General features: G+C 42.2%; 1 protein-coding gene across 9 annotated transcripts in view; it reads right to left on the bottom strand.

Moving 5' to 3' along the window:
* PRKD1 (protein kinase D1) overlaps window positions 1-25,698 on the bottom strand; it is a 289,583-nt gene that overhangs the window by 114,613 nt on the left and 149,272 nt on the right. For 8 of the 9 annotated variants that reach the window (XM_033952189.1, XM_033952190.1, XM_033952192.1 and 5 more), the window contains 2 exons: window positions 19,546-19,706; window positions 660-683 (listed from right to left, as the gene is read on the bottom strand). In XM_033952189.1, coding sequence (XP_033808080.1) covers window positions 660-683; window positions 19,546-19,706 — 185 coding nt within the window. The remainder of the gene's footprint in view (window positions 1-659; window positions 684-19,545; window positions 19,707-25,698) is intronic. The other variant, XM_033952191.1, reaches the window with a different exon arrangement.

Here is a 25,698-nt window from a genome sequence, read left to right on the forward strand (position 1 = left end):
TGCGAGCGGTCCTGCGGGGGGGGGGTGAATCGGACGTTCGGGGGGGGGAACTATGTAAAAAAAAATTTGTACAACGCGCTCACGCGTATAACGTGCAAGGGTATGCGCGGTACGTAAAAACCACGTATAACGCACGCGTTATATGTGAGAAAATATGGTATATATATATATATATATATATAAAACTACCAAATATTACAATTTGTCAGATATAAATAGAGAAACAAAATATAAAAATACATCATATAACACAAGAAAATATAATTTAAAAAAGGAAAAAAAAAAATTAAATAAGCCCTCTATAATATAGCCCACAATAGAGGGGCAGGGGCATGTATTGAGAGATTTCTAAAGGAAAAAGTATGCATTTGTACTGCAACTCTACTGTGGTACCTCAAACTATACCCCAGGAAAGCCTATACACAGATCACATAAACATATGTCCATACTTTCCATGTATGTACTGTATATTTTACATATATATGTATGCAATTTATGAAAACCTTTTCTTGTGCATAAAACAAGGCTTTACACATGAAAAAGCTTTTTTAAAACATGAGGAAGACTAGTACAATGAGTGCTATACTCTATAGTCAAATATCCTGGCAGGCTTTACAGTGACATCTTGCTAGGGAGCAGAGACAGGTTACAGTACATACCTCACATCCAGGGCTGACAGGACACTAATGAAGGACATGAAAGAGAAGAAAAGATGTAGAGAAAAAAGAAAAAACCCCACAATGTTAAACTCACTAGAAAACATTTTACATTTTCATCAAGCTCAAAAACAGTAGAAAATGAAATATAACTATGACGTATCACCTCATTTCCCCTATTTAAACATTAGCCAACTAGCAGTTTAAATAAATAAAATCTACAGATAATTCTGCTTCCTAGAATTTGTTGCACCGAGGAGCAGCTTGTTTTGGTACTTGGTGGAACTTTGCTTCTGATAGATTTGGGGGCATCCATTCCACACCTTTTCCTCCCCTCTCCCTTCCTCATGGATGGGGCTGTCATATCAGGGCTGACAGATTCTCAGGATTTCTTCTACATCTGAAGCCATTTTCAGTGTTTAATCCATGTGCTTTAATATCAGGACTTTTAGGGGCCCCTGAGGAAGACAGTATTGTCGAAACACAGACCGTGTTGGGTTCATACCTCTTTATGGTTTTGGTCCTAGATATATTTTATGTGGATTATCCAATTGTATATTTTTAAATAAGTCTGTATCTTGAACATTACCATCTCCACAGATCTTTTTGTTTGCACAGAGGAAGTGACATGCTCAAAGCTTCTGAAATGACTTTTGATTTCACCACATTTATTACTACAGCTGGTATTCTGCAGAAATATTTATTGCTAGAACAATCAATGCATTACAAAATACAGAATAATTATCATAACAAGTCATTTGATCCAAGCAAATGGTCATAGTAAGCCTCAATCTCATAAGAATTACTCTTACCCCAGCCAGCCTTGTTTTCAGGACAGCCACAATGGTTATTTATGACATATAATAGAGACATATAATAGAGACACTGCATACAAATCTATATCACCCAATAAAGAATGTAGATGCTTGAAAAGCTGAGACATATATTTCTTTATTCCAGATGAAAAAGACCCTACACTGTCAGTGTTTCGACTCTTCGCTTGCCTCAGGGGTCTTTGGAGTAATCATACAATTTTTCTTTTTCCTTTGTCCCAATTTTTGATTGAACTGTTTTCAGAAATTTACGGAAGCATACAGGGCTAGAATCACTAAGGGCACGGATCCGATCCATGAAAGATCCGATCCATGTCTGGGGGGCTGATTCATGAATCACCCTCATGTAAATGAGGGCGATCTGAATCATGCCCCCAACAGACTGAATTGTTCCTTGAGCATGCGCTGGCCGCCTGTGCTCATCAAACCAGGAAATTTCTTTTTTTTTCTTCCCAAGCCTATGGTTTTAACCCACTTTAAGCCCGTGGGTTAAAAACACAGGCTTGTACTGCGGGAAAGGTGGGAGAGTCAGGGCAGCAGGAGATCAGGGCAGGCAGGAGATCAGGGCAGGCAGGAGATCGGGGCAGGCAGGAGATTGGGTCTGAAAGCAGGAGTTCAGGGCAGAAATCAGAAAAACAGAGCAGAGAGAAGGGCGGCAGAAAGCAGGTCAGTCGGAAAGGACCTGAGCTTGTTTGTGATCAGCCAGCCCAGTCGGTGTTGCAGGTTTTTTGTTAGTGAATCACTACCTGCCATTCCCCCTCATTTGCATGCGCAGATCGGAGGATGATCAGGACAGAGGTTAGTGAATTGAGTCGAAGGGAAATTGGGTCACAAACCAATTGGTACACGATCGGTTTGTTTAGTGAATCTAGCCTATAGTACTCTTTCTCTATTCAAACTTTCCAAACTCCCCAAAACCCTATTATACTTACCTGTCTACCACCCCAATAGCCCTTATGGCTGCAGGTGACACGAATATAGCAGTATAGTAGGAATTTGAAGGGCTTAGTTAGGTTCACATTTTCCACCATAAATGTACTGATTAGAGGGGCCTGGGCCCAACTCTCTGTGGTTTATTAGCCCATCCACCAGGCTACTAAGACACCTGTGTGACGATCTACTAACCTTTCCATACCAGATCCTGTTGTTCTAGAGACAGGTATGTACTGCTTCATTCAGATTTTTTGAGGAGGGTGAAAGGGGGATTAGTGACCACTGGGGAGTGGGGGAGGGGGTTCATAACTTAATCCCTCCAATGGTCATCTGCTCAGTTTGGGTACATTTTTGGCGTGTAGATGCTTTGAAAACAGGTCTAGCTCAGAATGTCTTAGTTCCACCCAGGGTGTTTTGGGAAAGGTTCAACTATAGGTGCAGGATGTCCAAGTCTAAGAACGCCCAAAACCTGCCCATAACATGCCTCCCAACATGCTCCGTGGATCTTTGGATGCACAGGTGGCTAGAATACCTTGCAAGACATCCAGAAAGATGGTTTTGAAACTCGGCACTTGGACATCTCGTGATTAGGACGTCCAAGTGCCAACTTACAAGTATGATGGGTTTTGGACATCTTTATTTTTTGATTATGAGCCCCATAGGATTCAAGTGTAAAATTTTCACAAGACAATTATTTTGGTAGAATGGAAATTAGCTTTAGACTAGAGCAAGAGTGAGATATTTCCCAGCAATCCTACAAAAGGAAGTCTCAGTCATATGCAATAGATCTTGCATGAGTTGCTATCCTATTTTTCTTGAGATCCAATTTACCCCTTAAGACACTATGCCTTTTGTGACAGCAGTATGACTTGAAGCAATGTGAACCTATTTTGCATTTACATGCATTGACTGTCACAAATTTTACAGCCATTGCTGCGGTAAAATCCTTCTCTTTAACATGTTGAAGGAACTCTACAGTGAAAACACTTCAGTTAAATGAAAAATATAACAAATCTATTTCACTAGGTTTCTGCTTTTATTTTCATGATTTTTTGAAAAAATATATGCAAGCATTTACACCAATGCTGTTAAGCAGCTCAGGGGAAAAGATAATTAGTATCATCGTCAGTACATAATTGGGGTTCATAGTACTACATGTAACACCAGGTCTATGTCAATATGCCACTTGCAATAAAACAATTTCATCTCTTGTCAAGTTCAATCAGTGTAAAAAAATTTTAATTAGGAGGCAAACATGACAATGATTACTTGTTCTTGCCGATGGCTTCCATCTTAGCAATGTTTAATGTTCATCATTTTAAAAATGTATTTTAAATTGGTGAATTTCAGAAAATCTCTACAGACTCGCTATCTGAAAAAATAAGATGCAAATTTATATACAATGCCAAGAGAGTAAATGCTTTTGGCATAATCAAGTTGATTACAGCTTTCTAGTGTCAAATGTGAATTAACAGACTAGATCAGTACTACCCTAAATCCTCAGCAGCTCTTCTCTTCTCTTAGTCTTATTCTTAATTCTCTTTCCATTTCTTCCGAAAAGTGATCTATTTCTTGTATGTATATACAGTATACCTTTTAAGAACACATCATTGACTTGAGATTATCCTCAAGTATCTATGGGTTATCTCTATCTTTCTGGCATTGAGTGGCTGACATACGCAAGATCAGCATTCTAAGTAGATCAGCATTCTACATGACTTCTCTGCACAGTTGAAATGAGTACTGAACTAGTTAAGTGGTAATAGTGGTTAGTGTATATGGGTTTAAAAAAAGGTTTGGACAAGTTCCTGGAGGTAAAGTCCATTGTCTGCTATTGAGATAGGTATAGAGGAAGCCACTGCTTGCCCTGGGAATGGTAACATGGAATGTTGCTACTATTCGGGTTTCTACCTAGTACCTGTGACCTGGATTGGCCACTGTTGGAAAAAGGATGGATGAACAATTATTCTGACCCAGTATGTTTATTCTCATGTATGTTAATTCATAGAGATTCCCAGATCCATCTGTTAATGACACACTACAGATTCTAGTTCAGAGAGTTATGAATGATCAATAGGTCTCTTTGGGGTAGACTCAGATTGGTCATTATTGCAGACAGGATGCTGGGCTCAATGGGCCATTAGCCTGACATTATGAAAACTATTCTAAAACTGGGTATTTGCAATTAGGCTCCATGCGGTAGAAGCCTATTCTATAACAGAACTTAGATCCCTAGGTTCCATTACAGAATACTATGACAACTGGCTATCAACATCCCTAACATTTAAAAATGTATACCATAAAGTTGGTGTAAGTAGCCAGGATGTAAGCAGGAGTGCTGCATATGTCTTGCATGCTCCGCCCCTGTGTATGCCTCCCTTGCAAATATACACTGCTATAGATTCAAGAAAGGGTACCAAAAAAATAGGTGAATTCTATAATGGTAAAGTTGAGCTCTGAAGCGATTATAGAATACTAGGCACAAGCATTTACACCATCTCAAAGTCTGGTATACGAATATAATATCTCATGTAAGTGCCTGACAATCTTGTGTAAGTGCCTGACATGCCTTTTCCATGTTAACAACTGTATTGCAATTACACACTACAGAACAGACGCTAAGGAGTTGACATTTAAAGCGATTTAGTAGGCAGAAGAGATTTCTGCCTGCTTAAATCCCTTGGGGTTACCTAATCTAATCCCTTGGGGTTACTTTTTCAGCTGCCCAGCACCCAGGAGAGGAGCGTGGGAGCCCTTGCTCCGCCCCTCCTCCAGACCGAAACCAGTCTTCGGGAGCATTGAAAAAGGACTCCCCAACGAAGTGCAGCCTTTTTCAGCTGCCCAGCACCCAGGAGAGGAGCGTGGGAGCCCTTGCTCCGCCCCTCTCCCGGACCGAAACCAGTCTTCGGGAGCATTGAAAAAGGACTCCCCAACGAAGTGCAGCCTTTTTCAGCTGCCCAGCACCCAGGAGAGGAGCGTGGGAGCCCTTGCTCCGCCCCTCTCCCGGACCGAAACCAGTTTTCGGGAGCATTGAAAAAGGACTCCCCAACGAAGTACAGCCTTTTTCAGCTGCCCAGCACCCAGGAGAGGAGCGTGGGAGCCCTTGCTCCGCCCCTCCCCCGGACCGAAAACTGTCTTCGGGAGCATTGAAAAAGGACTCCCCAACGAAGTGCAGCCTTTTTCAGCTGCCCAGCACCCAGGAGAGGAGCGTGGGAGCCCTTGCTCCGCCCCTCTCCCGGACCGAAACCAGTTATCGGGAGCATTGAAAAAGGACTCCCCAACGAAGTACAGCCTTTTTCAGCTGCCCAGCACCCAGGAGAGGAGCGTGGGAGCCCTTGCTCCGCCCCTCCCCCAGACCGAAACCAGTCTTCGGGAGCATTGAAAAAGGACTCCCCAACGAAGTGCAGCCTTTTTCAGCTGCCCAGCACTCAGGAGAGGAGCGTGGGAGCCCTTGCTCCGCCCCTCCCCCGGACCGAAAACTGTCTTCGGGAGCATTGAAAAAGGACTCCCCAACGAAGTGCAGCCTTTTTCAGCTGCCCAGCACCCAGGAGAGGAGCGTGGGAGCCCTTGCTCCGCCCCTCCCCCAAACCGAAAACTGTCTTCGGGAGCCTTGAAAAAGGACTCCCCAACGGCGTGCAGCCGTTCGGCGTGCCGACGAAGGCGCATGACAAAGGCGCATGCGCCTTAGTGAGCGCCTTCGGGAATCGCCGACACGGGAAGCGCCCCAACACAGCACAGGGTGACTAGTGAATCTCCACCACAGTAACCAGCCACCACAGTAACCAGTCTCAGCAGGACTCCCAACAGCCTCAAAAGACTCCTAGCAATAAGTATAACCAAATAACTATTAACCTCAATAATTTATACTGACTTAACATGACCATACATGACACTGCTTGGCTAGGTTTAACTGCATGACTACACGAACCTCCATGCTACTGCGAACCTGCTTGATTTTTGCCTTAATATTGTGAAGTTTAATAATTGCCTAAATACTGTGAAATCTATAACTGCACTGCCTGACTAGATGAGAGCGCAAGACTACACGAACATACACGATATTGTGATCCTGCCTGTCACTGCATGAATACCGTGAAGTTGCATGAATATTGTGAAGTTTTATCATTATTATTATTGTAAAGTTTTATAATCAGCCTCATATTCATATTTGTACTGCGTCTCTACTATCACCAAGGCCATATCTGTTTCACCCATAGCCAAAATGAGGACATCAAATACCACACAGATAGTATTATGCATCATCTACCTATACCTAACTTACTATAGATGCCAGTGTAACGACGAAAGACCCCCTGAACAAATCCCAATCCACATCTCCTGGCAAAGGCCACTCAAACAGACAAAGCCAACTCCCTCTCCTCAAACCCTTTTTAACTGCTCAGAACTCGGTCCTTTTCAAATACCCGCAGTAAACCCTAAATATAAAGCATCCAAACAACACAGAAACAAGACCAAAAACAAAAAAAAACTTAAAACAACTGAAACATATTGAAACCCCCACCCCCAAACAATACAGGAATTTCAAAGGATACTATCTCAAAGCCCGGTCGGTGAGAAAGGCACACATCATACATGACTGGATCGAACACAAAAACCCGGACATCATATTCCTAACCGAAACATGGATGATCTCAGACACAGATGTCATTATGAAGGAAATGTTACCGCAGGGCTATAAAATTGTCCCAATAACTAGAAGCTGGAAAAGAGGAGTTGGCCTAGCGATAATCCTTAAATGCTACTTTGACTTCACCAGAATGGACTCAAAAATCACTGAAGATCTGGAAATCATCACCTGCAAGATCACCAATCCCGAACTGGAAGAATCTCTAATAGCCACACTATTCTACATCCCCCCCCCCCCCCCCCATAAATGGTCAAGTGCAAAAGAAGAATTCTTTGAATACCTTTCATCCAATACCATAAAAGGCCCATACAACTTACTTCTGGGAGACATAAATGTTCACCTAGAGAAAAAGGAAAAACCGGAAGTGACAGAAATCGACTTGTTCCTAAATACCCTGGGCTTTGAAATTCCTGACAAAGAGGAAACACATGAAAAGGGACACCAACTGGACATCGTCACTTTTTCCCACAAAGACCCCGACGCAAAAAAAATACAATACCATGCAGGAAAATGGGTTAAGAACATATGGTCAGATCACTATACTTTCAATTTTGAATTATGTTGGCAAAAGAAACACTCAACAGCAAAACATATAAACAAAACCAGTTTGAAAAAAACAGTCACCTGCAGAAACATCACCAATCCAACAGAATTCTGGATCCATTATGAACTACACCCCAAAATAGAGGAAGAGCAAGACTTCCCCACTAGATGGGACAAATTCACAAAAGACACACTAAATCAAATAGCTCCTGTTCAATCATACAAAAAGAACACAAGGGCATCAAAAGAATGGTATGACGCCGAATTATTAGCCCTCAAACAAGATCTCAGAAAACTGGAAAGAGTATGGCAAAAAACAGACAAAGTGGAAGATAAAATTAAATGGAAACAAAAAATGAAAAATTACAAGAATCGGATCAAAGAAAAGCGTTATAACTGTTATGCACAGAAAATAGGAACAACCAATACAAACAGTAGAGAACTATTCAAACTAGTAAGCAAAATAACAGACACCACACAGATACTACAGAACCATCACGATCAAATCCCAGAGGTCTCCACCCTAGCCAACCACTTTAGGAAAAAAATCACCGACCTCAGAGCCTCAATACCCCTCCTCCACCCAATCTTGAATTCAACCTCAAAACGCAGAGTAGTGAATCCAAAGGCGATATGAGCTGGAACCACTTCGAGCCCCCAGATTGGAATAACTTCCTTGAACTCTTCAACAAATACTCCAAATCAAATTGTCTACTAGATGAATGTCCGTCTAAGATCATGCAAGATGCAATACCAGAATTTAAGAGGGACCTATTTAACTGGGCAACTTACTCTCTCAAAAACGGAACCTACCTGGAAAATATGGGACACATCCTAATCACACCCATATCCAAAGACCAGAAGATCTCGCTCACACTGGCGTCCAACTACAGACTCATAGCGAGCACCCCCTTTTTCACCAAAATGCTGGAAGGGCTGGTCAACTTGGAATTAGTAAATCACTTAGATAAGTACTCTCTCCTAAATGACCACCAATCTGGATTCAGAAAAGGATTCAGCACCGAGACAGTCCTAGGCTCTCTCCTTAACCACTTATATGACCTTTTCAATCAAGGTTCCAGCGCCTTGATCCTACAGTTAGACTTCAGCAGTGCCTTCGATCTCGTGGACCACGAAACTATGCTTAGGTGCCTCGATGAAATGGGAATATCAGGAAGAGTGTGGACCTGGTTCCAAGGTTTCCTAACCAAACGATCTTATCAAGTGGTCCATGAAGGAAATTACTCTGAACCCTGGAAAAGCCCCTCGGGAGTCCCACAAGGATCCCCCCTAACTCCCACCTTGTTCAATATATACATCTCTTCTCTAGGCCACCTTTTACAAAAGCTTAACCTAACTTATTATATATACGCAGACGACATCTCCATACTAATACCAATAACAGATGTGACCTCAACCAACTCAAAACATATCTCCTCCATCATGCTTGAAATAGAAAAATGGACTTTAAACTTCAAACTGAAATTAAACTCAGAAAAGACAAAGATTTTCCTTGCTAGCCCAAACGAGAAAATCTCCGCAACTACAATATATGTAAACGGCCATGATCACCCAATACTAAAAACCATAAAAATACTGGGAGTCACCCTGGATACCCACCTGACCCTGACCGAGCACATAAACTCGGTGACTAAAAAATGCTTCTTCATCCTTTGGAAACTGAAAACCATAAAAAAATACTTCGACTCGCTATCCTTCAGAATATTGGTACAATCACTGATTTTATCCATCCTGGACTACTGTAACATTGTCTACTTGGGAATATCTAAAAAAAATGTGAGAAAACTGAGAATAGTTCAAAATACGGCCATCCGTCTAATATTCGGACTAAAGAAAAGCCATGTTAGTCCATTCTACAAACTCCTTCATTGGTTACCAATTGAAGCACGAATTCTATTCAAATTCTCCTGCCTCTGCTATAAACTAATCTGGGGACTGGCCCCCAGCTACCTACTACCTCACTTCGAATTCCACTCCTCTATTAGGCCTACCAGAAACCGTAACCTCTTTACCTACCCAAATATCATAGGCTGTAGATATCGCACCTTCTTTGATAGAACATTCAAATTCCAAGCAGGTAGACTGTAAACTTGGATAGGCTACTTCACTGATGCCGCCAGAGAATCATATAGTATCTTTAGGAAAGAACTAAAAACCACCTTGTTTAAGAAATTTATAACCTAACCAGACTTCTCCCCTAAAATCGGAGCCTCCTCCCATCCCAAGGAGTCCGTCTACCCTCTTCTGCCAAAATTTCTATCTTTAATTGTTACCAGTTTTTCCCACTGGTGCCCGTCCTTCGTTCAAATGTACCAAGTTAACAACTTACTTCTCATCAACATCTTATGTTATCTTTTTCACCTTTGCAGTCTTGTAACTCAAAGCGCAATCTCCTTTCTCTTCTCCTACTTATGCTCTGAATATCGTCGACTGTATAATGCTACTCATTGTGAAACCGTGTAATACACAGACCCTGTAACTCTCCTGTTACTATCACTAGATGTAATTCGCTGTCTGTACAGTTTCTCTTCATTGTAAACCGCCTAGAAGTCGCAAGATTGTTGGCGGTATATAAGAATAAAGTTATTATTATTATTATTAATCCCTGATATTCAGCAGTATTAAACTTGGCAGTGCTGCAGAATATTCTTCTGATCGCTCACAAAAAATGCAAGCAGGATAGGGGCATGAAAGGAGCGGCATTAGGGAGCAGCAATGGGTGATGCAAATTCTGGCAATATTCAGTGCTGGCACCTGCTCAAATTAAGTTAAGCTCAAATGCTGTCTTAAATTAGGCCACTGAGCCAAGCAGGTGCTGGCAAAGAATATTGGGTCTGCACCTGCACATTTTAAAAAAAATTTGAGCCCTGAAGTTATTTCCCACCCCCATCTCCCTGATAAAGCTCTCTCTCTCTCTTCTATTCCATGAAGCATCAAGAAGTTACCCTCTCTTCCAGAACATCCCTCCAGCATTCCAGCCCTCAATATAGTCCCCCCTCCTCAGCCTACCTGCATCTCTGGTGGTCCAGCAATAGTCGTTGGGGGCATGATCCCAGCCTCCTCACCCTTGCAGTATCCTTCCAAAATGGCAGTCATGACCTGGATTTCTGCAGAGTTGGGGGGGTCACGTTCCAGGGAGGGAGGACTGCTTGTTGCCCACAGGCATGAAGGGAGGGGGCTTTGTCAGGGGGGCAGGAAAAGGCTCCAGGGCTCAAATCTTTAAAAAATTATGCAGGTGCCAGCCTGATATTCAGCTGTGGCCCGCAGGTGGGCCCACAAACTTCAGCGCCCACCCCACCCACATTTAGCCCCCAATATTTAGTGCTAGTGCCCCGACACAGCCCAGCACAAAATATTGGGGTGCTAATTTAGCCTGTGAGAATGAGCAAAAACGCGGACTGTAGCCAGCCATTTCAGGAGGTAAGTATACAGAACAGTGCCAAGTGCAGTTACTTATATCAGAAGTAGCAGCAGAATTTTGTTTCTCTGGTTGTTAGCCTGATGCTCTAACCACAAGGCTACTTCTCCATTCTATGGGGTTAATTTTCAAAAAAGACAGACATCCAAAAGATGGCATATACCAGCACTTGGACAGCTTACTAGTCAAAACATCCAAATGGGCATTTTCAAAACTGACTTTTTAGACATCTTTCTGGTTGTTTTGTCTCCAGTGTATCTAAATCTTAAGGAGGAGTGTTTTACAATGATGATGAATTATTTTACAAAACGTCCGGGGCACAATTTGGATATTTTGGGCTATACCCGTTTTTAAAATGAATAAGGGCCAAAAAACTACCCAGAATGACCAGACAATCACTGGAGGGATGAAAATATGGCCCCTACACCCCCCCCCCAGTTTGATAGACACTGCTCTATCCTATATAATTTTGACAACATGTTAAAGTTCTGGTTGAAATGGGATTGTATTGTGTTGGTTGTGTTGTCTCATCCAATTTACAAATAAAAGGATCAAAACAAATACCTAAAAAGTATGAGAAGCAGGAAGTGGCTTAGAGAGGGTGAGAAGCGCCCCTCCACCGCTCCCTTCTTCATCGCCACCGCCACCCCCACCCCCACACCCACACCCACCCCATCCACTCCTTCCCTGCCCCCTCCTGCCGCACGCTCGCCTCTTCCCTTCCCCCGTACCTCTTTAACGTTCACGGCGTGAGCAGCAACCCCAACCTGCTGATCTCGCTAGCATCTCTGATGTCACCTCTTAGGCGCAGGTCCAGGAAGTGATGTCAGAGGAAGAGCCAACATTAGTGTGATCAGCAGGTTGAAGTTGCTGCTCGTGTCACGAACGTTAAAGAGGTACAAAGAAAGGGAAGGAGCACGTGTGCGTGGTAGTGGGGGGGCAGGGAAGGAGTGGGGGTGGAGAGGAGGTTGGGGGCTGGCGCCCAGGGCGGATCGCCCTCCCCCCTTACTACGCCACTGGAAGCAGGCTACATCATATCAAGCAGCAGAGATGGCTATAGTAACTAGCAAGTAATTAGTCCCCTTGTCAAAGCCAGTTTTAAACTTTGACCCAAATGGAAATTAACAAAATCTCTGTATCATGTTGAGTGTTACTTGTGATTCTCAAACCTGTCCTAAGGGACCAGCAGATAGTTGGATTTTCAGAATATCCAGGATGAATATACACTACATGAGATAGACTTGAAAATAATGGAAATGCTAGATTTGCAAACTTATCTCATGCATGTTCATTGTGGATATCCTGAAAATCCATCTAGTGAGAACCACTATTCTAAGGACCACACCAAACTAGCATTGCTATAGGGGTGCTTCACCAATGTGAAATGCCATCAGGTACCTAAGGCTTGATCCAGCTTCATGTTGCATTGATAGTTTTGTTTTACTCTTTGCTAATTTGCTCACTTGAATTCATTCGTAGTTATTTACTGGCTGCTGTTATATCTGGCTGCCTTCCTTTTACATCTGCCCTGAAGCACCATTTGGGATGTAACATTAAACTTTACAGATAGGATCAGCCTCAGAATAGGATATTCATTCCATCTGTCCCACCAAAGAGGTCCCACTATAGAGGTTGCTGCATACTTTCCACCAAAGAGGTTACAGAGAAAGTTTAGTTTAGTTTTGATGTACTAGATATACTCGTACCGGTTTTACTGGTACACACATTAAAGAGGTTTACAATGGAATAAAGAGACAATAAAGGAAAGGAGCCATAATCTATAATACAAAATCCAACATTCGGACTAGAGAGTTGCGCGGGGACAGAAATCCCACCCGTCCCCACCCGTCCCCGCCAAAATCCCACCCATCCCCACCCGTCCCCGTGAGGAATCCCTCCGTCCCCACCCGTCCCCGTGAGGAATCCCTCCGTCCCCACCCGTCCCCGCGAGGAATCCCCTCCGTCCCCACCCGTCCCCGCGAGGAATCCCCTCCGTCCCCACCCGTCCCCGCGAGGAATCCCCTCTGTCACCATCCTTCCCTATAAACTTCAGAAATAGTTATTTTATTTAATTATGCTACTGAATTAAAGGCTCTGGTAGAGACCCATTTACAAATAAGCAAAGAGACTATTAATTTGGAAATATTAATTGGGAAGAATACATACTTTGTAAATGGGTTTCTACCAGAACCTCTAATGTAAATATAAAATATAAATACTCAGCTGATGAGAACCCACAAACTGTCAGCTGAGGACTTCCTTTGCAGTTGGCCTGGGGTCCCTTTTGCCAAGCTTGGCAGGCAGCAGTAGCGTCCCTGAGTCACAGATGCTGGCACCTCAGTGGCTCATGGATGCTGCCAGCGACTGCTGCGCTTGGTGGAGGGGAGTTCTGACCATCTCTAGAGGAGGTCCTCTGCTGGCGGTGCTTGGGGATCCCCACCAGTCACAGCAAGGGCCAACAAGTACTTCAACACTGTAGAAATAAAACCAGAAATGCATTTCCTTTTCTTTTGAACACAAAACAAAGATATCTGCCATATACATTTCCCAAGGCAGATGACTCTATGCAATGTCACCTCGGTAACAAAATACAAAAATAGACAAATACACCCCCTCCCTTTTTACTAAACCACAATAGTAGGTTTTAGCACAGGGAGTTACGCTGAATGCCTCGCGCTGCTCTCAATGCTCATAGGCTCCCTGCGCTAAAAAACAATATTGCGGTTTAGTAAAAGGGAGCCATAGTGCAAAATATAGACAGCAGATATAAATTCTCAAAACAGACACATTTTGATCACTAAATTGAAAATAAAATCATTTTTCCTATCTTTGCTGTTTGGTGATTTCATGAGTCTCTGGTTGCACTTTCTTCTTCTGACTGTGCATCCAATCTTTCTTCCTTTCTTTCAGCCTCCTGTATGTTTCCTCTCCTCCAGACCTCATTCTCTCCCCCAACTTTTTCTTTCTGTCTCCCTGTTCCCCCTTCTTTCTGTCTCTCTGTCTGCCCCCTTTCTTTCTTTCTCCGTGCCCTCCCCCAAGCCACTCGGTTTGCTGCCACCGCCATCGGGGAATAGTCCCCAAGCCACCGCTGTCCCAAGCTTTCCCTGCAGAAGCGTCGCGCTGACCAGCATTCCGCTCCCTGACGTCAATTCTGACGTAGGAGAGGAAGTTCCGGGCCAACAAGGCATTTCTCCTCATTCCATCCAGCCTGAGCCCCATCTCTCCTTGATCCAGCATTTCCCTTCTGTGTCTGTCAGAATTACCATTCCACCTATTTTCCAGCATCACCCTTCTTTGTGTCCATCTCACCTATATCCCTATCTCACCACTTTTTCAGAATCTTCATTTGTCTCTGTCCTTGTCTTTACCCCATATTCACCATTTGCCCTTTCAATGTCTTTATCTCCCCCCCCCACACACACTTTTTCAGCATTACTTCTATGTCTCTATTTCACCTCCTCTTCATGTCCCCTCTGTATCTCTATCCTTATTCAGAAGGTCCTGCTTACCCTTTCTCTTCTTTGTGTCACTATCTCCATTTTCAGCTTTCCCCCCTTTTCCTTTGTTACTGCACCCTGTAGCCAGAATCTTTCCACCCTCTCTCCACTCCGGCCCAGCCCAGTATGAAATATTTCCTTTTGTTTCTCTCCCCTCTCTCTTCTCCTCCCTCACCCACGAGTCCTGCATCTGGCCCTCTCCCTTCTACCTGCACCTGGCAACACCCCCCTGCTCCGCGGCTCTCTTAAGCAACTCGTCAGCAGCGGTGATCAAGACAAGCTGCCGACATCGAGGCCTTCCCTCTACGAGTCCCACCTTTGTGGAAAAAGGAAGTTGAAACAAGCGGGACTCGCAGAGGGTAGGCCCCGACGCCAGAAGCTTGTGTCGATCGTTGCTGCTGAGTTGCCGAAGAGAGCCGCAGGTAGAAGGGAGAGGGAGATAGGAAGGCTGTAGAAGCTCCGGAGCATGACACCGAACCCGGCCAGGATGATTTCTTTTTCAGGCTGCTGCTGCCGCTGCCATCCCCCACCCGAAATGACAAAAAACAGCCTAATGCCCGCGTCGGGAAATAGCCATGCTGAGCAGTGAGCTCAGCACGTACACAGATGAAAGCCTTGCTTGCTGATTGGTCCGGCGGCACGGTGGGGCGGGGCCGCCGGACCAATCAGCAAGCAAGGCTTTCATCTGTGTACGTGCTGAGCTCACTGCTCAACATGGCTATTTCCCGACGCGACGCCAGACTTGTAAGCTGCATGCTTGCATCGCCAGAATTTAGTTAGGTTGTTTTCATCCCCGTGGGAGTCCCGTGGGCAAGGGGGCGTCCCCGTGGGAGTCCCGTGGGTCAGGGGGGCATCCCCGTGGGAGTCCCGTGGGCCAGGGGGCGTCCCCGTGGGAGTCCCGTGGGCCAGGGGGGGAACCCGCGGGATCCCCGCGGGACCCGCGGGATCCCCGCGATCCCCGTTCCCGTGCAGACCTCTAATTCGGACACAAAAGATATCCTCCAATATTCAGACTGTAGAAGATCACCATTAATCTCCTGCGGTCTGCGATGAACCCAGAAATTCAATGCCAGCACTGTTTCTGGTGACCAGCATTGAATTTATGATCTACTTTTGGCTAACCAATATTCAGCAGCTAGCTGGCTAAGTCTTAATGGCCAAAAATGGACCATCTTTTTAGGTGGCTCTGGCTGGCTGGCGAACTTAGCCGGTAAGTCACTGAATATTGGCAGTGACCGGCTATGTCATAACATAACTGGTCACCGACCAATGTGCTAAGCCAGATATTCAGTGAGAGATAGATGGCTATGTGCTATTTAGCCAGCCAGGAGCTGTTCCCAGCCAGCTAAATAATGCTGAATATCAGCCTCAGATACACTTCAAAGGAATAAAGCAAATTATAGGTCAATAACAGCCAAATAAATCAAGAATTAAAATTAGATGTGCTAATGTGCTGGTACTACACTCCTTTGAGACTGGCTAAAATGAGTAGGAAAGATACTGGGAATTTCTGGTGGGGCTGTGGGGAGCTGGGAGCTGTGGTGGAGTTGCAATCAGGTGTATGGGTTTTCGACTTCGGTCTTTTGAGTACTGTTGCAAATATTGGGGGAAAAGATACCTGCCACTTGGGAAGTAGCACTCCTATATAGGTATGAGATAGATTTGGAAGAGGGGGAATTGAGCTTTTGTCAATTGACCCTTACTGCTGCCAAGCTAGTCTTGGCAGTGAGTTGGAAGCAACCAGTCAGTCCAGATTGGAAGCTAGTACTGGTAAAGCTGAGTGGCTGGCATGATATGTATAAACTGGAAAGCCTCATTGTTACAATAGGATCTGGAGATGCTTTGAGCAGAAGAAAGATTTCATAGATGGTATGTATAATAGGGGGATCTTGGGGGTGGGTGATCATTTGTTTCTTGCTGGTGAGGGGTAAGGGATAGTAGGGAGGAAGTAGATTTAGGGGGGTTATAGACAGTGTGTTATAGACATGATCTTATTGTATAGAAGGCTTGGTATATTGAAGAAACCAGATGCACAAGTCAGATTGGTGTACATTTACTAAGTTGTTAGCTTATGATATGTGCACCATTGATTTGTTCAATAAAATGATTAATTTTAAAAAAAGAATTAAAATTAGACAACTAAGCAGCAGGTAAATCCCAGTCCTCACATCCAGCATTTTCAATGCTGTTTCAAATTTCTGAAATGATTGTTCAGTTCACAGTGCCAAGAGAAGATTGTTCCTTAGGAAGGGTGCCACTCTCTCTAGTGCAATGGCTCTTAAACCTGTCCTGAGGGACCACCAGCCAGTCAGTTTTCAGGGTATCCCTAATGAATATGACTGAGGCAGATTTGCATAACTATCACCTCTGTTATATGCAAATCTGCATCATGCATATTCATTAGAGATATCCCAAAAACCTGACTGGGTGATGGTCCTCCAGGACAGATTTAAGAACCACCGATCTAATATATTCCAACTCAGCAATAGCTATTACAGTACTTTATCATCACTGAAATTGAACAATGGACTATCAATTTTAAACTGAAACTAAATTCAGAAAAGACAAAAATTTTCTTGGCAAGCCCAAAAGACAAAATCACCACAACAACAATACACCAAAAGGGTCACGATCATCCAATATCAAAAACCATAAAAATACTAGGAGTCACCTTAGATACCTACCTGACCTTGATTGATCACACAAACCTGGTGACAAAAAAATGCTTCTCCACACTTTGGAAATTAAAAACCATCAAAAAATATTTCGACCCCTTATCCTTCAGATTACTGGTACAGTCATTGATACTATCCACCCTAGACTACTGCAATATCATTTACGTGGGTATACCTAAAAAAACCGTGAAAAAATTAAGAATAGTGCAAAACACGGCTGTCCGCTTAATATTCGGACTAAAGAAAAGTGATCACATTAGTCCCTATTACAAACTTCTACACTGGTTGCCAATTGAGGCACAAATTTTATTCAATTCTCTTGTTTTTGTTATAAACTGGTGTGGGGAATGGCCCCCAATTACCTCTCACCTCATTTCGAACTATACACTCCCACAAGGACAACCAGAAATTGCAATCTCTTTGCCTACCCGAAGATCACAGATTGCAAATACAGAACCTTTCTGGAAAGAACATTTAAGTTTCAAGCTAGCAGACAGCAAACCTGGCTAGGCAACTTCATTGATAGAGCCAGATTGACTTACGGCGCCTTTCGGAAAGAAATTAAGACTGCTCTGTTCAATAGATTTATTTCCTAGTCAAAATACTCCCTTCTTCTAAAACTATTACTCTTCATGCTGATACTATGCTCCCTCACTAATTGTATTCTGTACTCTCTGTTCAGTGTCTTCCTCTCCATTTGTATTCTGTAATTCGCTGGCCATCCAGCCCCTTCACTGTAACATGTTAATCCTATACTGTAGTTCGCTGATTGTTAAGATTGTAATTCATTGATCTTTAAGATTGTAATTCACTGATTGTACAGCTCTCTTTACTGTGAACCGCCTAGAAGTCGTAAGATTATGGCGGTATAGAAAAATAAAGTTATTATTATTATTATTATTATTATTAAATCCAGGATAGAAATAGACATATCTAAGTCTAAAAGCAGAAATTTACCATATATTATACTGAATACATTTTTATTTTAAAGCTGGAGTTGGAATCAGTACAGTTTTACCGAGTCTAATTCCAATTCCACCCAAAATTACTTCCAACTTCAAACTTTAGCTCCGGTCACAAAGCAAATTTGTCACAGAGTTCATTCAAATGTGTAAAAGCACTAAATCATATTTTTGAAAAGAAATCTGCATAGAAAGAAGAACTTATATTGCAATTTTGAACAATGGTAGTCAAGACTGAAAATGAGAATGAACAAAAGAGGAGACAGTATAGAGCTCTGTGCTACCCACAAGGCAGTGAGTGCAAAGAAGAAATTACAGAAGAAAAATTAACCAAAAAAGGACTGTCCTGAAGATAAGAAGAAAGCCAGTTAAGTACATGGTCAGCCAGCCAAGCCAATCTCAGAAAAATAAAGGGAAATAATATCAAAGTAAACAATCTTTTAATTTAGCCATGCCTAACACAGTATCAAAATATTAGTAATTTTTCTGATTATTTGGTGTGGGGGGTGGGGAGTGGGGGGAAATAGTTGTGTATTAATGTCTTTAAGTTTAATGTGCATTTCGTGTAAACTTATGTATATTTAAATTGTTTGTTTGCACTATGGTAGTTTGGAAATTAAAAAAAAAAAATTCCCTAATGCCATTCCTTTGTTTAAGTGACTTATTCTTTTTGCCTCCACCCCTGCAAGGCAGCTTGCCTTCTTTTTGAGTATCGATGCATAAATGCACATGCTTCATTTTATTTCTCAATATGTGTAACTACCTACAACTACAGAGTTCTGAAGGCAGAACAGCAAGACTTTCATAAAGAGCTACTTTCATCTCGTATCAGATGTTACTGTAAGAACAGTTTTTGGCTTTGTCAAAATGCCTGGTATATGTGTTGTTTCAATAACAAGGTCCCAGCCATCTTGAAAGAAAGCAAGAGACAAGGAAAAAAAAATCATTGGTAATGCAGGTAACTAATCATAAAAAACAAAAAAAATTATTCATATACCGCAATACCTTGAAGATCAGTGCAGTTAACAAAATAAAAGAGGACTGAGTAATTCACAGCGAAATACAAATCAATTTTCCAAAAATGTAACAAACAGATAAGCTTGCAATCATTTCCTAAAATGCAAATAAGAATTTGAATTATCTAATAATTGGTGAAAATCAACATCCCAACTAGCTACTTGAAAGTAAACGGGGGAAATATCATTTAAATAAGCAGCCACTGGGCCACATCTAAGTAGCAGCCTGTTAATTTGTTTTCTTTCATCCTCTCCACTCTTACAGTTTGGTATACCACATCAGCAATATGATGGGTATCTTATTTTCTTAATATAAATTGTCAATTTAGAAAAAATGCTATACCAGAAGGGCTTCATCTGGAATGCTTTGTGACAGTTCTGATGATACAGTCCGAAAAGTGGTGAGTCCTGTTAAGGAAGCATTCGACAGTCGCCTCTTTCGTATCCCACTGCAGTTGTTAGGGATTTTAAACGCACACCTCTTATGGTAGTTTAGCCCACATCCTAGAAAGAAGAAAGGAAAAGCTCCTTATACAAAGTCACAAACAATCCGACTTCAGAAACTTACACAAATTCCAGCAAGGTCAGCAAGAATAAAGGGCCCAAGATTCAGCTGGTAGCACTCAGCATCTTGCTGACCACCACCAGTATTAAATCCAGAAATTCAATGCCAGGCCAAGTATGGGCTTCGATACTGAATTTCAGGGACTGAGGAGCCAGCTAACTCGTAGCCAGTTAAGCACTTAGGGCTAGATTCACAAAGTAAACCGATCGTGTACCGATCGGTTTGCGACCCCTTAGCGATCCCGACCCGATTCACTTACCTCTCTTCCGACCATCCTCCGATCCGCGCATGCAAATGAGGGCAAAGGCATGCAAAGTAGGCAGGGACGCGATTCACTAAACAAAACCCTGCAACACCGACTGGGCTGGCCGATCAAAAAAAAGCGACTGCTGAGGACCAGTCGCTGGAGCCCTTTCCGGCTGCCCTGCTCTCTGCCCTGTCAGCCCCTATCCTGCAGCCCTGAACACGCCTGCCGACTCTGAACACGCTGCCTGCCTTCCTGCTCCGAACACGCTGCCTGCCTGCCTCCCTTCCCTGCACTGCAAGCCCGTGGTTTTAACCCGTGGGCTTAAGCAGGTTAAAACCAGGGGCTCCATTAAAATGATCACCTTTAAAAAAAATCTATGCCGGCCCTGAGGTCCAGCACATACGCAGACTATCTACAGATGGTCTGCGCATTTGCAGGGATCGCTATTGAGTGATCTGGGAAGGCAGATGGGGGCGTTCCTTCAATCGCCCCCATCTGCATATTGGGGCTTCGTGAATTCATTGGACCTGCCCAGATCGTGATCAGGCAAGTTTGTGAATCTAGCCCTTAATCATATTTTACTTAAATCTCAAAACTATTTAAAACTTTTTCTTTAATATTGTACTTAGCTTGGTATTAGTAGTCATCAATATTGGGGAACGCCTCTACCGACACACACATGTTTCAAGTTAATCTTTTCATCAGGGTTGAGGCTCCCATAATTATTTATCATGCTTTTCCAAAAACCACTCCTCTCCATATCTATGATACTCTATGGAGAGGAGCGTTTTTTGGAAAAGCATGATAAATAATTATCGCTGCTGATGTGCTTTGTATCTGCGGCCATGTAAGATGCATTTTGTTTAGATGGGTATAAGTGCAATCGGCACTCAGCACCAACGGCCAGTTCGGGAGCCCTTTCCAGCAGGGCACCCGGCACCATCTCCACCCCTCCCCCGATCCAGCAGAGGATAACTTGAGCACAAGGGAGACGCCAGGGCCGCACCGAAACAAGTAGCAGGCATTATTAGAATTGACTAAGATATTATAACTGTCCTACCCTCAATCCTATACCATACTAGATATGTCAGGTACAGTGAGCTTCTCATCTTGCACCACCATGAGAACCACACTTTTAAGTTATGCACAAGCAATCCTTCTGATACTTCTGCTCCTCACAGACTGGAAAACAACTGCTTACAACATATAACCAATACCTATCATAGCAAACTACAGAGGAATTACCCAGCCAAACTGGCATCTCATATTAAACAGAAACACAAACTATCAGCCCTTCACATATCAACCCTCCCCAAAATCAACAACTAGAAAACCAACAAATCCATACAATACCACAATACCACCCCACCAAAGATCACTCATATACCTGAAAACAACGAGCAACTCACCAATAGAATACACCCCTCTCAAATGCGCCTATATGAACATCAGAGCTATTGGCCCTAAAACAGAACGCATAAAAAACTGGATAGAAGAAGATAACCTTGACTGCCTTTTTCTCACAGAGACCTGGCTCACCTCTGATACAGACCCCAGAATAACTGAAGTCTGCCCAAAAAGCCACAAAATGACACTGGTATATAGAGAAAATAAGAAAGGAAGAGGAATTGCCATCATAGCCAGAGACACATTAAACATACACCTACAGGACAAAATAACAAACCAATACATGGATTTACTTGCCTGTCAACTCTCAAGCACATCACTTAAAGGAACACTCACATGCATACTATGTTACATAACCCCAAGTAACTGGAACACAGCCAAACCAATATTTGAAGAATTTATCTATCGAAACTCCCTAGCAACTACCTACAACCTCCTCCTAGGAGACCTCAACCTTCACCTTGAAAACCAATCCTGCAAAAATGCTGAAACCGTACTAGCATACCTAGAAGCCCTAACGTATAAAATCTTAGATCCTCAAGCTACACATGAAAAAGATCACCAGCTGGACATCGTAGCATATATGTCCCAATAGACTTCACACCCAGAAATTCAAACCTTAAACGGAAAATGGAACCGTTCCCTTTGGTCTGATCACTACACCTATTCCTTTGAAATCAATTGGCCCAATAACAAATACACTCCGACTACTCAACAGACCACCTTCCTCTCACGCAAACATATAGATCCCACAGAAATCTGGATAAAAACAGACACCATAATTCAACACTACACACCTAAAGACTTCATCTCAAAATGGAACCTGCTAAGTAAGGCCACCCTAAACGAACTAGCCCCAGAAAAACCTAAAACCAAAATCCACAGAAAATCAGACAAATGGTTTGACAATGAACTACTCCAACTCAAAAGACAATGTAGACAACTGGAATGAAAATGGAGAAAAAGCGACCAAGAATCCACAAAAACAGCATGGATAGTAACTAACCGAAAGTACAAACAAAAACTGAAAGAAAAAAGAAGGACATACTACTCGAAGCAAATCGGAGATGTACCCCAAGACTCAAAAAAACTATTCCAGCTACTAAAAGTCCTCACAAACACAACACCATACATAGAGAACAACAATAAGCCCCCACCTACAGCCACCCTTTCAGCTACCTACTTCAAAAACAAAATCGCAAATATCTGAGCCTCTTTCAATAGAACACCCTCATACATAGACATCATTTCCACCAACAGAACAAGAATCAGTCGCAGCAGATAGAACCTGGTCCCATTTCTCAACTATAGAATGGGCAGAGTTCAACAATCTTTACAATAAATATAGCCATGCAGCCTGTGACCTCAACCATTGCCCCCCATACCTACTGAAAACTTCAAGCACATTATTCCGCTCCCTGCTTCTTCAATGGATATACTCATCACTACTAGAGGGTTATTTCCCACAAGAACTCAGCAAAATCATAATAACTCCGATATTAAAGGACCCTAAAGGAGCAACAGACCAACCATCCAATTACAGACCCATTGCCTCAATCCCATTGTACATCAAACTTATGGAAGGTCTTGTAACAAAAACATTAGCCTCTTACCTAGAAAATCACAACATACTCCACCCCACACAATCAGGATTCAGAACCAAATACAGCATGGAGACACTTCTAGGAACACTAATGGACACTGCAAGACAACACCTCAGTACAGGCAAGAAAATCCTGCTGATACAACTAGACCTTTCTGCAGCCTTCGACTTGGTAGACCACGACATGCTTCTACAAACTCATGACTCAATAGGAATCTCAGGCAAAGTACTTACATGGTTTAAAGGATTCCTACAATCAAGAACTTACAGAGTCAAAACAATGCAAGAAAAATCAGAACCATGGTCCAACCCCTGCGGAGTTCCCCAAGGATCACCCCATCACCTACACTATTTAATATTTACATAGCTTCCCTCAGCTACTCCCTGGATAATCTTGGCATAATTTCATATAACTACGCAGATGACATCACTCTTCTTCTACCTTTCGACCAACCAGAATCCATCATGACAAGCACAATACACAAAACCCTCGAATCAGTTGCAATTTGGATGACAGAGCACAAATTAAAACTTAACCCTGACAAAACAAATTTCATCCTATTAGAAAACAACAAAACTCCAACATTAACTAATCTTGTTATTAATTTGTTATCATATCCAATACACCCTACACTAAAATTGCTTGGAATCACAATTGACAGAGGCTGCACCATGCAACCCCAAATTAACAAAATAATAAAGGCATCGTTCATGACCATGAGAAATCTAAGAAAAATCTGAACATTCTTCGAAAAGAAGTAATTCCTACTATTGGTACAATCTCTTATTCTTGGGATGTTAGACTACTGCAACATACTATACCTACCATGTCCCGCGACCATAATGAAGCAATTGCAGAAAGTACAGAATACAGCCCTAAGACTTGTCTATTCACTAAAAAAATATGACCATATCACAGAGGCATACCATGATTCGCACTGGCTTCCAATAGAAGCGAGAGTGCACTTCAAATTCTACTGCTTACTTTACAAGGCTATCAACGGAGAAAGCACAACCTACTGGAATAACTGACTAAATCAATCCTCCTCAACCAGACACAGAAGAACCCACTTACTATTCTCCCATCCATCATCCAAAAATGTCAAACAAAAAAAACTGACAACCTTATAGCCTCCAAAGCAGCTAAACTGGACAGACAAATCACCACTCTGTTATCTTCAACTACAAACTACAAAACCTTCAAGAAAGATACTAAAACCCTACTCTTCAGAAAATACATAAAACCTATCCAGCACGACCAATCCCAATCCAACATCCACCACTCTCTATACCTTAATACTCTAATACTCTTCTATTTACCAAAAGTTATCTAAAACCCATAATTCACCCTATTCCTATCTCCTAAAAACTTCTACTTCCCGTTGATAACTATTTTTACCTGACATTTTTATTACTTTAAAAATTTTATATCATCGCTTATTCTATTCCTTCAAATTTTGAATGTAATTCTTATTTTAGTCTGAATGTAAACCGCCTTGAACCGCAAGGTAATGGCGGAATAGAAATCACTAATATAATGTAATAATGCTGGCTCCTCCCATGTCCAAAAGGTCTTGCTCTGGGCATTTGGGACTTGAACAAATTTGTGGTTGAGAATGTGGTATAAAGATAGATGTATTGGCGGTTTGGATGATCAAACGCCTGGACATACATTTAGAAAATTTTCTGGATATACATTTAGACGATTTTTTTTTTTTTTAAGTTTTAGACATACTTTTTGAGAATGAACATTTTGCTGCTGTCGACTTTAGGCGAGTAGCGCCGTACGTTCAAATCGGACTTAGATGTATGTTTTGATTATGCTTCTCTATGTATTCAAGGGTGCCAGTAAATTATTTTATTTTATAAGGTATGTATAATGATTTGACTGTTCCTCTGAACTGTGTCATTAATTGTGGGTTAAGAATTTGTGCTCCTAACTTTGTGAGTTACACTTCTAAATTGGTCTTTCTGAAAAGATTTCTTGCATTTTGCTATATAAAAAATATCCACATTACCTTTTCCTGTCATCAAAGGGGAACACAGAAAACAGTATTTAACTACAGAGCAGGAGAAAACTACAAAAACTTCATTTAGTTGATTCTGACTCTGCTTGCCGTCCAGGGAAATAATGAACCAATCTAGCACCATGGCTCAGGGAAGTACATATGGGTGGGCTGGAGAAGAAGAATGAGAGAGAGAAAAAAATAACACATCATAATGTGTGAAGGGAAAGGATGAGATGCAATAGAACATAAAGAATTTTACAAAAACAGCTGAAATGGCATCTTTTTTTGCCAGATGAAATACAGGGTATAAGACTGTGTGGTGAATGAAGAAGAGATGATGACAGTGATGTGCTGGCCACCTTTGTATTTTATTGTTTGTATTTTTGCTGTTTTGTGGGTGTATTTACTGCTGCTTTTGTATGTATTTTTATATGTAATTTGTAGTTTTGTATGTTAGTTTGTAACCCTGGGTAAGGGAGGGATATAAATAAATAAACCAAACCAATATAAGCAGGGAAAGAATAAGAGAGGGAGGAAAAGTCAGATTGAGTTAGGGAGAAGGAAGGAAGGGTAAAAGAGAGAGAGGACAAGGCACCCAGAAAAGAAGAAAACTTAATACATAAATAAAATTTATTAAATTTAATATAGAAACAAAATGACAGTAG

This window comes from Geotrypetes seraphini, chromosome 7 (genome assembly GCF_902459505.1).
Source record: "Geotrypetes seraphini chromosome 7, aGeoSer1.1, whole genome shotgun sequence".
NCBI lineage: Eukaryota > Metazoa > Chordata > Amphibia > Gymnophiona > Dermophiidae > Geotrypetes > Geotrypetes seraphini.